The sequence below is a fragment of the Carassius auratus genome, chromosome 45 (assembly GCF_003368295.1).
Source record: "Carassius auratus strain Wakin chromosome 45, ASM336829v1, whole genome shotgun sequence".
In the NCBI taxonomy this organism is placed as follows: Eukaryota; Metazoa; Chordata; class Actinopteri; order Cypriniformes; family Cyprinidae; genus Carassius; species Carassius auratus.
Genome location: NC_039287.1, coordinates 15,939,555 through 15,954,100, shown reverse-complemented (window position 1 = coordinate 15,954,100; position 14,546 = coordinate 15,939,555). Strand labels below are relative to the sequence as shown.

Below are 14,546 nucleotides of genomic sequence, written 5' to 3'. Positions count from 1 at the left end.
TGGTCAGATCAGAACATCATTCACATTTCATCATCTCCCCTCTGAGCAAGCTAAATCTATTGCACAATGCTTTTTTTCAGAGCTGTATACATGTATGTCTTAAAATCTTTTTTTTTTCTTCTTTTTTTTGGTTTTTGTTCTTTTATCGCAACACATTGCAAGAGAAATTCTATCTACAACATGTCTCACAATTTAAATAAATCTGCATTCCCCGAATAAACAAAGTCCCACAGGAAAACGAATGCATCAAATCAACTAAGAACATTCTGAGAGCAAAATACTCTAAAAACTAACGGTATCGGATGCCAACTTTGGTTAAAACAAATGAAAGAAGGTACACGTGAAACGAAACGAAAGAAATACAAAAAGAATAGAAAACAAAAACAAAGACCAAGTATTAAATATCTGTATTAAAATCATTTAAAAATCCAAAATGAAAACTGGGAAATGGGGCAGAGGAGCTATATATATTCTCTATATATTCATTTGTATGTAAAAACGATTTTTGTTTGTGTTCTGTTCCTTAAATAAAAATATAACACCGACAAGTTCTGTGTGATCTCTGTGGCTCAGCTCAGCCGTTCTGTACGTTCCCATGATGGCACTCTAGGCTCCCGCTCTTTTGTTGCTGTCACGAGCGGCCGAGTTTAAACAGTACCTCACACAAGATGGCCGCCACGCCAGAGTTCAGCACGGAGGACAGCGAGATATCAAGAAGCCTGCTCTCGTAGAGCACAAACTCAGGCCTGTTCTCCTCCACTTGGGCCATGGCCAGCAGGGCTTTGGCGGCCCGGCACATCATGTTGATGCTAGGCGGCTCGGGATGGGTGGAGTGTCCCATGTGCAAGAGACTGTGAGGGCTCTGCTGATACTGTGCCATGGCAACACTATCCTCTAGGAAATTTATCAAGGCTCCCACGCTGCCCTTCTGCAGGGCAATGGCTCGGGCAGCGGTTGGGTCACCCTGTGCAAGATTGGAGAGAACGGCTACGGCCATCTCGCGGCACACCTGACTCTTTCGTTCACCAACATGCCGCACTAATGTGGCGAAGAGGCAATCCTGTCTGCTAAAAGGAGGCGTGGCCAGCAGAAGGTCAACGTTAGAGTCTTGGATGCTCAGTTTACACAGACACTCCAGCACCAGCCTCTGTGGCGTGAGCGAGGAGAAGCCATTTGCCGTGCAAAAGGGGTCCTGGGCCTCAGCCGAAGGGCACACCATCCAGTGGAGAAGCCCGTCCAGAATTGGAAGGCAGATACTTTCCGGATAGATGGACAGGTCTAGCTGTCCTGAAATGTTGGCAAGAGTGACCAAGGTGTTCTCACGCAAGGCACCAAGGCAGTCCCACCACCATTCGTCCTTGCTGCAAGCCAGTCCTCGCTCTTCCTCTCGCTGGTAGGTAGGTGGCATCCTTTTTCTTTTAGGGTGCTCATGGTGCAGAAGCACAAGTTTCCCAAGAATGAGCACCAAGCCTGGGTGCCGAGCCAATTCGCTGTCATTGCCCGGGACAAAAGAGAGTCCACGAATGATATTGGACACACAGATACAGCGCTTGGCCAACTCATCCTGCCAGCCCTCGGCGACCGAAAGAGGTGCTTCATCCCAGCATCGGGGCTCATCTTCCAGCAAAGTAATGCCGCTCTGTTTCTCTCTGTTGCGGAAGGAGAATGTCTGGGTTTCACCCTCTGATAGGGACCCTGGACGAGAACTTAGCATGTCATCCACAGTGGCTGGCAAGTTTACCTCTGAGGGCCCTGGAATTTCTCTTTTCAGTTCCTCTTCCTTCCCATTCTCCTCTTCAACTGTTTCTTTTCCAGGAGCCTGTACACCTTCCTGATTCTCTGAAGGCTTCTGTTCTTCTTCCCTACGTCTCTCGAAATGGGTCTGGATGTGGATAGTAGAGTCCCCTCCGCCTGCTTTCCAATGCAGAAGCCCGCTGGTGAACTCCCCCACCAGGCCTAGCAGTTCTGATCGATCCTCCACACAGTCAGCCACAGCCTCTCTCTCCTCAACTTTCACTGGGAGTCTGTCATACTTACTGGCTTGCTTGGGTCTCGGCTCCACTGGAGGACATGGTTCTTTCCCAGTGTTTTTTTCGTCTGCCTTACCTTCTGCAGAGTCTTCCATTTTCTCCATATTAAGTACCGCTGCCGAGCTGCTGGGCTGAGGTTTCTCAGGCTCCACATCTAATCTCTCCACCTGTTCTGTATTGGATTGGCTTTTTAGGTCTTGATTGCAAGGTTTCTCTTTTTCTGTGGGTTCCGAACATGGACCAAGAAGAGTTTTCTGACCCTCTGTTCCGACTTCATATTCCTCAAGGATCCCGAAGATCTCGATTAAGCACCTTCTGAAATATTCAACAATGAGCTCCAAGAAACCGGGCATCTAGACAAGGAAAAGACACAAAACCCAATACATTCATTATCAAAGTATATACACCAATCATTTCTCAGAAACTGCTATAAGAATACGACCACAAAATTTCAAAAGCATGTCAGACATTTGCAATCATTTCCTGCCCTGTGAACCCAAGCTTTACAACCCATTTGTGCCTGGTACACACTTACCTGAGATAGGCCAAAGGAAGACACTGTGTTGTCATCATATAGCAAGATGTTTATTGTGTCTAGGGCCCATGTGCTCTCAGCAAGCAAACCCGACTTCAGGGACATCATTACACGCCAAGCCTCTGGTGTGCCTTAAGATTCAAGAGCTTGGTTTAAAAACTTGTCTTAACCATATCATTTAGAAGTTGTTTATCACTGGAAGAGAACTTCTTACCAATTTCTTTGGATGTTAACCTTCGGCGGGGTTTAAGCTGAGGCTGCGTTCCCTCCACGGAGTCTAATGGGTAAGTGACCTCCCGATGGATTGCTGGGAAGCCTTGCCCAGGAAGACCACCACTTTGAGAGCTTGGGCCACCTGGCTTTTGCATCTGCTTCATAGACGCCATCATATGAGCCTTATTGGGTGACATAGCGCCACCCACAGACCGAGGGAACGGTGCAGGGCTTGGGACTCGAGAGATATGGTTTGGCATCGCTGGAGGAGATTGATAGGAAGAAGGTGGTTGCCGGCTTGCCATGGGGGGCATGGAGCTGGAGGACGTAGAGTGTGGTGGGGGGTACGGGGATTGACGTTGACCAGGCCACTGACTCTCCTGGCTGGCCCTGAGTTCTGGATCATCTCCACGGCTCATGGAGGGGTAGGGCACCCCATGGCCCTGCCGGCCGGGATAATGGTAACTCATGTCATGTCTGGTGTGCCACATGTTCCCCTGAGGCCCACCGCTGGAGTTGGAGGATGGGGGTGGTCCACCACTCATCATGCTGTGCTGAGGAGGTCCCTGCCCAACTGGCTGCATGCGATCACGTCCATATGGATAGGGGAACGGGCTTTGCATGGGCCTACGCTCTGGGTAACCATATTGGCTATACATGTCAGGCTGCTGGCCACCGTACTGCATACCATAGGCTTCACTCTCATGGCGCTTGGCAGGAGGGCCGTACATCCCTTCCCCAGGCCGCTTATAACCCTGCAAAAGTAAATAACGTTAAAATAGTGCAGTAATCACAAATATTTACCACAATGGAATGGTGGAATGTCATCACAAACACAAAGGGGGAAGAGATTTGATCACATTTGATGTCTGACCTGCTGTTGGGCATACATCCCATGTGCACCATATGGCATACTGTGAGGGTACTGCTGCCCATAACCGTCATGTCCATGTCTACAGCAAAACAGAAGATATTATACTATAGCTCTACACACTAAATACTTTCTCATAGTCAACAGCAGTCATTTCTTACCTCTGATGAGAGGCGTATCTACTGCCTGAGAACATGCTGGGATCGCTGTTGGTAAGCACCATGTTGTTCTGATTTCCAGGGGGGCCAATTCCCCCCTCTGGACCCATGACATGCTCTTGCCTGTGAACATAAACATAAAATAATGGTTGACATACTGATTTTCATTTCTGCACTGCTTTTATCCAGTGAATAAACCGACTTTAAGATATTCTGGCTTACCTCCTCTCAAAACCATGGTTGTAGGAGTACTGGGGTCGTGGGCCCATACCCATGCCTGAGGGCGGTCCACGTGGATACATCTCCTGCATGCCGCTGCCTGGCATCTGCCCTGGCATAAAGGGCTCAGAGCCACCTGAAAACAAGTTAACACTTTAAACTGCAAGAAAAAAATGTGATAACCATAAAAAAAAGTAATCACAACCCATAATATATTTGCAGTGACAGAATATTCTTTGAAGATGAGATTAAAATGTAGGTCATAACTTTTATCCACTGGGTATTTTTTAGATTGTGAAAAGAGGTTCAGAATGGAGTATCCCAGTTTGTAGATGTGTTAATATTGTTATAAAAAAAAGGTAAAAGAAAATGGACTGAAAGTAATACACTAATACATAATGTATTAGTATTTTTAAGACTAAAAAGTAAACTAGGCCATTATTTCATGCTGGTTTTAACAGTAGATGGCAGCAGTGCCCAATAAAATAATGAATATGCATCTCTTAAAAAAGGAAGACACATGGAGGCAGCAGTGAGCAGACGGATGAAATGTGAAACCAGCCCCATAAGCGGTAATTGTAATCGCAACACACCTTTCCTAGCAGCTCCATAGGGATCCTTACTGGTGTCAAACTGCATTCTAGAGGAGGCATCTCCACTGCCTCCTGCATGCATGGGGCCGCGCTTTTGAAAGGCTGGGTCACTGCTTTCAGAGAACGGATCTTGAACACTAATACCACTGTTTCTAAAGACGTGGTATAAAACAAGGACAACAAATCAATACATAGACACACATACATGAATAATAGACTTTCAAATATAATGCACCAATTTAGCCCACCTGCCAGTTGGCTGAGGGGTCACTTGTCCGTGGGGTGTGGTAGCTGGTGTTGGCGGCTTTAGGTCCCCTGGCATCTCTGTCATAGTGCTGCTGCCTGTAGATTGAGGAGTCTGCGGCCCTTGAAGAGAGCCTGAGTTTGCTGTTGGACAGAGCAGAAACAAAGTACATTATATGAAGGAATTGTTATATGCATAAAAATGTGAGTAAAAAAAAAACATTTAGCATTTCAATGCTTTCTTAAATTTGCAATGCAATAATTTAATTTATTGAATAATAAAATTGAAATATTTCTTAACTGCTTTGCAATTCCTGAATCAAAACTGATTCCTGTCACAGTGAAACAATGAACTGCATATTGCCTCAATTTAAATAATATAAAAGCCTCATTAAAACATATAAAACAGCTTTTGTGATATTTTAAAATACCCCCTTTTTTAAAAAAAGAAATAATATTCGGATTCCGTTAAATGGTATTTTATAAATCTACGAGCAGATGACAATGTCCTAATCACTTCTTCCAAGCTCAAGGGGAAAGAAACCAAAATCATACAATCCCCAGATTGCATTTCCATAATCCAATAACTAGTTATTAATTTCCATAGAAATGCAATGGCATAAAAGGACACCATCCTAATAACGTCTGAAATTTCTACGGCTCAGTTGATGCAAAGTAATGAAACCAATTTGCATTTTCCTCCGCAGCTCAGAGCAGTGAAAGGTACTTCAAAAGATTTCAGCGTGGAGAACAAAAAGAATCGGGGCTGAATTAAAAAACGAGGGAATGAAAGAGTGTCTGCTTTACATGGCCTTGATCTGCTTCCAGCCACAAAATCGTCTTTCAGCACTGAAAGTAAACAATACGCGGTGCTGTGCCGTAACACTTCCAGTCTGTGTGACCGCAAATGACCTTACGCATATTCTGAGAGTCGGAGAGGGCGGTAGAGAGAGAGAGAGATGGAGAGGGAGAGAAGGGGGGAAAAAAGTGCTGGCTCACTGGTCTGCATTGAGCGAGGGGTCAGGCTGAGGTCACTTTTGTTTTCATCCCACACTTCCCCCCCATTAATCTTCTCGGAGGGATTTCCTCCCCTGCTGTTTGACAGCTCTCTCTCCCTTTCCCCGTGACATCATCAGTCATCACCCTTAGGAAGAGGGGGGACGGGAATCCTTAAGCCAGCAACTTGAAAGCTCTCTTTCTCACCCCTTCCCCCGTCCGTCTCGGCTCGACTCAATCACCCGTCAGATATTTATAGCTAACGCGAACCAGAGCCACATGCGAGTGATGCGATTAAATAAAAGAATTGCATGAAAACGTTATACTCTAGAACATCACTATTACATTTCATAGAAAGTTTTGTTTGATTATAATAGGCTTGCATGCCATAGTGGCATTCGATTTGTGAACAAATACTGCCCGGCTATGCAAGTTCAACACGATTATTACCTAAATGACCATTTTAGCTCTGAAAATACCAAGAACTTCCAAATTTCCACAACTTCTGAATTATTTACCTTACTTTCAAGCCACTCAAAATGTCAAATTTCCTGATGCGTTCACATTTTCTATGACTGGGGGAACTTCTGTTCTCTAGAAAACAGCTCAAGTCTATGGGACTGTTTTCCTTGTTTCGTTCTCCGTAACAGTAATAATCGAACAATTATCCTCAAAAGCCATGCAATTTGATATATAACGTTAAAAAGGTTTGTCAAAGTTCAAGAATAAAGATAAAATAAAGTTGATTTCGGGGCGCTAGAAGAATAAACTGTTCATTATAAATAGTTTTTGATTATGATCCATTTGTAAAATACTCTATAAACCTGTGACCTAATTCCATGTTATTCATTAATACATTTTTGGTGCTCTGTGTTTATTTTATCAAACTTTGCCAGATATATAGAAAGATTTTTATTAAAGCAATTAACCTACTAAAACTTTTAAGGGGCTTGTAGCGCTGCTCTGTGTCCTGTCTAAAAACACCAATTGGCTACTTTAAAATTACTGTAAATCATGAATCCATGAAGCCTAGTTAATGGCGATTTAATGGATATACTCCTCCTTTCCAAAGTCTAAAGGCCTGTTCACACCAAGAACGAAAACTATAGCTAACTATATATATAGCGAGCTCGTTACAGCAGGATTGATTCTGATTGTGTGTTGATGTTTGTATCGTTCATCAGCAGGAAAAAAACTTGCTCTGAAAGTGATTCCAACGATATAGTCTGGACTCTTTTCTTTAATATTGAGAATGATTTTTAGAACTATATCTTTGTTGTTCTCTTTATTGTTACCATCCTTGGTGTGAACAGGCCTTAGCAGTTATTTCTTTCGCTCCATAGCAATACTGTAAAGTTGTTCACCAGGTGAGGGTGGCTGGATCTTGGCCTGCTGCGGCTGCTTCTTGCTCTCTGCTACAGCGAACACATCGGGTGGGGGCTCCTCTCCGCGCTCCACCTTGCACTCATAGGCGAACAGGTATTGGATGTACTGCTTCTTGAGGGAACTGGCAGAGCTGCTGGATGTCCCCACATTCAGGTGGGTGGACAGCTCTCTCCACTTCTTGTTCTTATTTACCTGTTCAAGGAGAGATTTTCAATCAAAACCATTCGAGATGCAATCGACTCATAAGCAGTTCCACCATCTAACCCTGTGATTCATGTGCCACCAGCAGTTTGACTCAACTAGGCGCTATTTGCATCTTAAAATAAATTCCCCGTAATTGTTTTTTGCTTAAACATAGCTCTTTCCTATGTAAATGAGGCTCGTTATAGAACGCGCAGGATTCACAAACATCATCGATGTTAGCCAGACATAATTAGCATTGCGCTATTACCACCCACAGAATGCTGGTGGTAAACGAAAGGGTGCTAAAACGATGCAGAGAGCACGTGGAAAAAAACAATCGGCAGGTGCAATGCATTCTCGGTGAATCCCCCCGCTCTGGTTCTTTGATGTCTGTGATTGATGGTTGAGGAAGATGTGATGTTCTTTAACATGCATTTCAAATCTCTACTCCTTCAAAACTGCACAGCAATACTCTCACAGAACCCAAAAGAGCCTTTCCGGACTTCACTCACCATAGCCAAGCCTCCGATTTCTCGGACACAGAGGTAGAGGCGGCACAGATCCAGCGGCTTCTTGCCCACTGAAGGCAGGTTTAGGACAGGCGTGCCCCTCTCCTCCATGAAGGCGATGTAGCGATCCACCCATGCCCTCCTCTCCGGCTCACAGCCCAAGTCGTACAGCCGTGTGATCTTCTCGTTTGTCATGTTCCCCGAGCTGGGCTTCTAGAGCGGATGGGTACAGAAGAGAGTAATGGCCACCGACACACCCCGCACACATACAGTGAGCACATCATCCTTTGTCCTAAGAGTGTTATGTTATTCACATTGCTCAACATGTCCCACTACCGAGCAAGTAAAGTCACTCTGCAGAGTGTGATGCGCTGAAACTGATACACTTTCTTTAAACAGGCATTAGTATTGATGCATTGCAATGTTTGCTTGAACACTGCATGAATGCTGTATGCTATTGGTCGATGCGTATGAGTGCAAGTAAACAAGCAGATGATTGCAATGATTTACAGTGGCTATACACTAGAGAAAGCTTTTATCTTTGAACTAAAAATACTAGCTGCACTGTACTTGAAGTTCTTACAAAGAGCAGTTTTAAAATAGCTTCCCTGACACTAGATATTGCTGAAAAGAAACTGGGGAGAGGAGAACAAATCTTCTGGTGGCCACTTGAGACTCACAGTGAGAAAGTCTCATTACATCCTATCTGAGGTCTACACCATCAAACAGGAGACCTAAATAACCACAGAAGAAGAAATAAAGCAGGGAAATAAAGAGAAGATGGCAAAGGTGCGTGAGGCACTTACGGGGCTGCTGGGGTTCTTTGGCCAGGCAGGGCTGCTAATGCTATCGCTGTCGTCCCCCTGATAAGAGGACAGACTAGCTGGGCTGGGGGACAGAGGGGACGGGGTGGGAGGCTGGGACACACACTGAGAGCCGTAGTTGTCCTGTGATGGAGAAAACATAGGGAAACCCACACACACCTTTAATGGAGGGCCAGATTTCAGATCACTTTCACTCCTTGTCCACCGAAATGATGCAGAAGAAATTCTGGTAACACTTTATAATAACTGCACACTATTAATCATTAATTAAGCATTAGTAAACAGATAATTCATAATTTATAAAGCATTAATAGACAGTAATAAGCAGTTTATAAATACAGATATAAATGCTTTATTCTTGATTTTAAAAGCATATCTATAATGTGTTTAATAATTGTATTTTCATACATTATTCATGATCAATTTATCATTTCTCAATGAAGTATAGCATTATTTACAAACCAGTTATTTAGGAGTTGCCTGTGATTCATAAGATCACAAGAAATGTAGTAAATTCAGGTAGTTATAAAGCATTTAGTAGTGGTCAGTTAACTATTTATGTAAGCTCATCTAAAGTGAGGACTAGTTATGCCTTGTAAAGCATTTATAAAGGATATTTAAAGGCTCAGTTATCTTCTAAACAAAAAACGGAAACAAACACCACACAGTGATACAGAACATAGAAATATTAACAGCCTTTAAATCTCATTTGTAAAAGCTTTACAAGGCATAAATAGTCCTCACTTTAGATGAGCTCACAAAAATAGTTAACTAACAACTACATATGTTTTATAACTACCTGAATTAACCCTGAATTACAGTAGAAATACATGTTAATAAACCATTTATTAACACTATAAGTAACTATTACTATATGTCTGAATAAAAAGATGTATGAATGCACATTTAAATAGTTTATTAATCATTTACTTACAATTTCTAAGTGATCTTATGAACCATTGACAACTCCTTAATAACTGGTTTGTAAATAATGCTATACTTAATTTAGAAATGATAAATTGATCATTAATAAAGTATGAAAAAACAATAATTAAATACATTATAGAAATGCTTTTAAATCAGGTATAAAGCATTTATATCTGTATTTATAAGCTGCTTATAAATGTCTATTAATGCTTTATAAATGATGAATTATCTGTTTCCTAATGCTTAACTAATGATTAATAGCATGCAGTTATTATAAAGTGTTACCGAAATTCTCTTGCAGAACCAAGCTCATGTTTTTTACTAAAAGTACTGGAATTACTGGAAAGTAATGTCAGGACTTGTTATACTTGTTACAGGAGAGCACACACACACAATAAATTCAGAAGAAATAGGAAAAATATGAAGCTTGCTGGACAGGATGTAAAGATCAATGTTTGAAGGCACTTCTGTTTGTTCTGATGTATTCTACATGCTTTATTACAAATCTGCTCTGCTCCAGAATGATGCCATGAGGTAAAAAAAAAAAAAAGTATAGAGATTATTGTGAACCAGGATGAGAAGAGAGGGAATTCTTTAAGAATTATTTAAGGTGACAGAACTACTTCCCTCTAATCAGTAAGGGGGCAAACCAAAACATCACGATGAATTACAGCTGAAATAAAAAACCCTAAAAAAATGACATCCAGAAGCGAGAATGGATAGATGAGTTCAGAGAGAACGCTCTGCTGGTGCGCCATATTTCAACCAATCAAATGAAAGCTGAACTTAATGACACAATGAAGTTCTGATGAAAGTAAGGGCAATGGCTTGGAGAGAACGAGTTATACAGAAGAAAATTGTGAAATAAGGTCTTCCAGAGCTTACAAGAGTTCTCACTGGGACACATGAGAGAATTATATTCCTTTGTTTACTGAATAACACATTGAAATGGAACACTATTCGAGTACTTTCAGCACTCAGTTTGGGGAGTATAAATAACGAAATGATCAAACAGAAGAACTGCAAGCAGTAGGGTGTAAATCTTTCCTCTCACAACAATTTGATTAAGATTCTTCACAAAATGATCATGAAATCGGAAATTGGGTCACAATCTGATTCTATGTCAATTTAGAAAAAAAAGTCAATGGTTTTCATTTTCTGCAAGTTCTCCACCAAACATGTATGTGCTTGCAAATTGGAGATCTAAATTTGGTGGATTTTTGGTAATCCGTATTATTATGGTTATACTCTAATAACTAGACTACATTTAATCACACCACTCCTTGTTAGGGCACAGTGTCAGACCAAAGCAGATCTTTTCACCTTTACTGAGTTGTTATTAACTTATAAAGTGTGATTCACCTTTATAAGTAATTGATAAAACAAAGGCCAGTGGTCACGTGTAGTCCTCAACAGAGAAGGTTTAGGAGAGTTCTCTGTTAGCATCTTCTGAACATGTTCAGTGAGGCTCTGTTCGTACCTTTGGCTTAGGAGGCTCTGTGGTGGGTGTGCTGCCCTCCTCCTTGTGCTCAGCTCTCAGTTTGGGATCGGTGGGCATCATGCTGTCGCCTGAGCCTGTCATGGGCCCTACAGGAGATTCAGACACTGAGACGGCAACATCCAGAGATCTGCACAACATCTGATCAACACCCTCCAAACAAAAGTATACTGTATGTGTGCATCTATTCTGTAACAGCACGTCTTAACTTGGTGCAATGCTAATTCCCAGCTTCAAATAATGTCTAAAAATAAAGTACTTTGTGAAACAGAATTACTGATGTACACTACAGCTCAACTTTTAGAGTATGTTTTTTTTTTTATTTAAGAGATTAATAGTTATCAAGTTACTCAGCAAGAATGCATAAAACTGACAAAAAGTGACAAAGACATTTATAATGCTTTATCATATTTATATTTCAAAGAAACGGTTTTATTTTATTTTTCTAACCACCAAAGAATCCTGAAAAAAATTATGTATTTGTTTTCCACAAAATTGCAGCTAGCACAACATTGATAATAATAAAAATGTTTTTTGAGCAGCAAATTGGTATATGCAGAAACATTTAGCTTTGCTTTTACAGGAATATATTACTGTTTAAAATATATTAGTGGTCGACCGATATGTGTTTTTTGACAGCCAATGCCGATATCTTGGAAAGCAGGGAGGCCGATAGCCGATATGATTTTTTTAAAAATTATTATTATTATTAATATGTAAGAAATCTGAAATCTTTTGACAATGGACTAAAAAATAAATGTATAAAATAAACATACTTTAGATGACGGTATTTTTCTCAAATAAATGAATATTTAATAAAAATATAATAAAAAGGAAGTAAACACTAATCAATAGGGGGCACTCAGTATTCTGGGAAGTTTGTGTGCACTGGGAATAATATTTTTCAAATAAAGCCAGCATAACCCTCATTTTACGTACAGCACACAGTGAAAATGGCATGAATAAGACAGTGAGCAAATGCATAAAATGCAGCATAATTTGAAATCACGAGTTTAAAGTTTAAAGCATTCAATTCACACGGGCGGACCGTCACACAGAGAACACACGAACATGCTGGATAAAAATTCACAGCTGGATTCGACTAAGTTTGCAAGGTTTGTGAAATTAAATGTCTATTAGTCAATCAAAGATTTGTTTAAATTATATAAATGTGTATTTGCTTAATTCTGATGGCAAATGAGAAAGTATTATAATGTTTGCCTTTCTATTACTAATAGGCCTAATATAAAAGCAATCGTTATAATACTTTCTGTATACATTAATTCCTTTGTTTAACCGTTCTAATCCGACTTCTATCCGTATTAGAAAGAACTGTTAACGACGAACAAGAGAGAGGGTGTGAGCATTGTGTGCGCTCAAGTGCTGCCGCTTTTAGTGCCGTCAAAATAAAAGTCTCACCTCAAACACATCGGCTAAGCAGAAAAAGATATCGGCAGATGCCGATATTTACAAAAATGCAGAATATCGGCCTTGGCGATATATATCAGACGACCACTAAAATATATTAAAATAGTTATTTGAAATTGTGATCATTTTTGACAATATCAATGTTCTTACTATATTTTTTATCAAATAAAGCTGAATCAAGAAACAAGAACATTAAAAAATTCTTACTGACACTAATCTATTGAGCTCTAAAATGATTACACATCTTCAATTTCTTCATCCATGAATGAATTCATGAATATGCTAAACACACACCTGTGGGCATTGTGTTGTAGGACGGTCCTTGAGGGGTCATTCTGGCTGAGCTGTTGCTCGGTGGATGGTTGTAGGGGCCTCCAGGACCCATCCCGAGTATGTGGGACCCTCCCTGATACCCTCCTGGCCTATAGACAACAGCACACAAACATCAGGACACAAACCAAGCTGAAGAGCCTGCTTTATTTGTGAAGAGTACATTGGTAAGTTGTTAGTACACGCATTCTCTTCTTTATTTTCTTCCAGCTGGCAAGCAACAAATATGCAAGGACAGCAGATAGGGGTTAAGACATTCACGATTAATACACAAAGGAAAAAGAAGTAATTCCTGTGTTTTCTATACGCCATGTTTCACTTACATATGACATTTTCTCTGACGGTTATCTGCGGATCACACATGAACTCTAACTAGCTAAAAACTAACGTTTTTGCACACTGTCAAACACGAGAGCTGCTGTTTCAAAATCAGTTTGATCATATCTTAAAGGACAAGCACACACAAAAATCAGTCCATGTTGCTCCAAACTCATATGCTAATATATTTTTCATGGAAGATGCAAGCTAATTGTTTTAAACATCTTCAGGCAGCTCTTTTCTGCTATCTACGTCTTATGACGTTTTCATCCGATTACTTCATGTGAAAACAGACTAAAATGTAAGTCATTATTCAATGAAAATATTCCCTTCTGCAACAGCTCTCAAATCCTTTTCTCTTTTTCTCTACATACGTGAGAACCAATGCCGTTTTGGCAGATGTCAAACTTCTGACATTGTAAATGTGCCAATTCTAGATTTCAGATCAACAGAGGCCAGCTGTTCAGTTTAGATGCATGGTTAAAAATGCTTTGACATGGAAATTTGTCCACAAGTCATATGGTACTTTTATTTTTTTTGTCCATTTTGGAATGGGACAGGGTTTATTTTAATGGAAAAGTGCTGTGTAAAAATTCTTCAAAAATTCCCCTTTTGTTATCCATAGAAGAAGAAGAAAAACAGCATACAGGTTTGTAAAGCCATGAACTGTGAACTTCTATTTTATGATTAACTATTGCTTTAAACTTGCAGTCTTCCTCTTTCACTTTAAGTCTTAGCTACACAAGCTGCTGCTTCAGTTCTCCAACCTACTGACCGTTCTCTCCAGAGGATGCTTCCCCTATCTGTGTAAAAACTAGGATTGATTTTCTTAAATGCTCAGAGTACAACACAGCCATGGTGGAGGAGAAAGGAGAGGTGAATGCAGAGCGCTTGGCTTGTGTCGTTTCTAGCGGATGCGAGCAGGCTCAAGCAGACTAAAGCCATCCAGCCAGGGGTGAACCATCTTGAACCTACCCATACAGCTCAGCGTGAGGCTGCCCCTGGCCTTGCCCAGAACTGTAGTGAGGGTGATGGGGGTGAGGGATAGGGAAGGAGGCTGGCCGTCCCCCAGGCCCAGACAGGCCAGGGTATACAGGGGACCTGCCAAAGGGAGGCCTGGAGCAGGGGGAAGAGCATTAGAGTCTCCTTGGTGCCTGTTCACTTTCAACAGAAATGACAACTCTAAGGTGTACTGAGTAATTCCATTTTTGGCCCTGTCCAAAACGCCGCCTTTCGCAGTATTTGGTGACATATTGCCAAATAGACTGTTAAATAGTAGTCAACA

The 14,546-nt window shown here is 41.2% G+C and overlaps 1 protein-coding gene across 4 annotated transcripts in view; it reads right to left on the bottom strand.

Moving 5' to 3' along the window:
* Positions 1-121: 121 nt before the first annotated feature.
* LOC113063417 (AT-rich interactive domain-containing protein 1B-like) overlaps positions 122-14,546 on the bottom strand; it is a 73,535-nt gene continuing 59,110 nt past the window's right edge. For 2 of the 4 annotated variants that reach the window (XM_026233791.1, XM_026233790.1), the window contains exons 9-21: positions 12,908-13,035; positions 11,168-11,274; positions 8,743-8,883; positions 7,940-8,149; positions 7,223-7,436; positions 4,868-5,006; positions 4,620-4,771; positions 4,030-4,162; positions 3,811-3,930; positions 3,653-3,731; positions 2,780-3,533; positions 2,566-2,696; positions 632-2,383 (exon numbers count right to left, since the gene is read on the bottom strand). In XM_026233791.1, the coding sequence (XP_026089576.1) occupies positions 632-2,383; positions 2,566-2,696; positions 2,780-3,533; positions 3,653-3,731; positions 3,811-3,930; positions 4,030-4,162; positions 4,620-4,771; positions 4,868-5,006; positions 7,223-7,436; positions 7,940-8,149; positions 8,743-8,883; positions 11,168-11,274; positions 12,908-13,035 (4,060 nt within the window). Of the gene's footprint in view, positions 2,384-2,565; positions 2,697-2,779; positions 3,534-3,652; positions 3,732-3,810; positions 3,931-4,029; positions 4,163-4,619; positions 4,772-4,867; positions 5,007-7,222; positions 7,437-7,939; positions 8,150-8,742; positions 8,884-11,167; positions 11,275-12,907; positions 13,036-14,236; positions 14,378-14,546 lie in introns of all 4 variants that reach the window. The other 2 variants (XM_026233788.1, XM_026233789.1) reach the window with 2 other exon arrangements.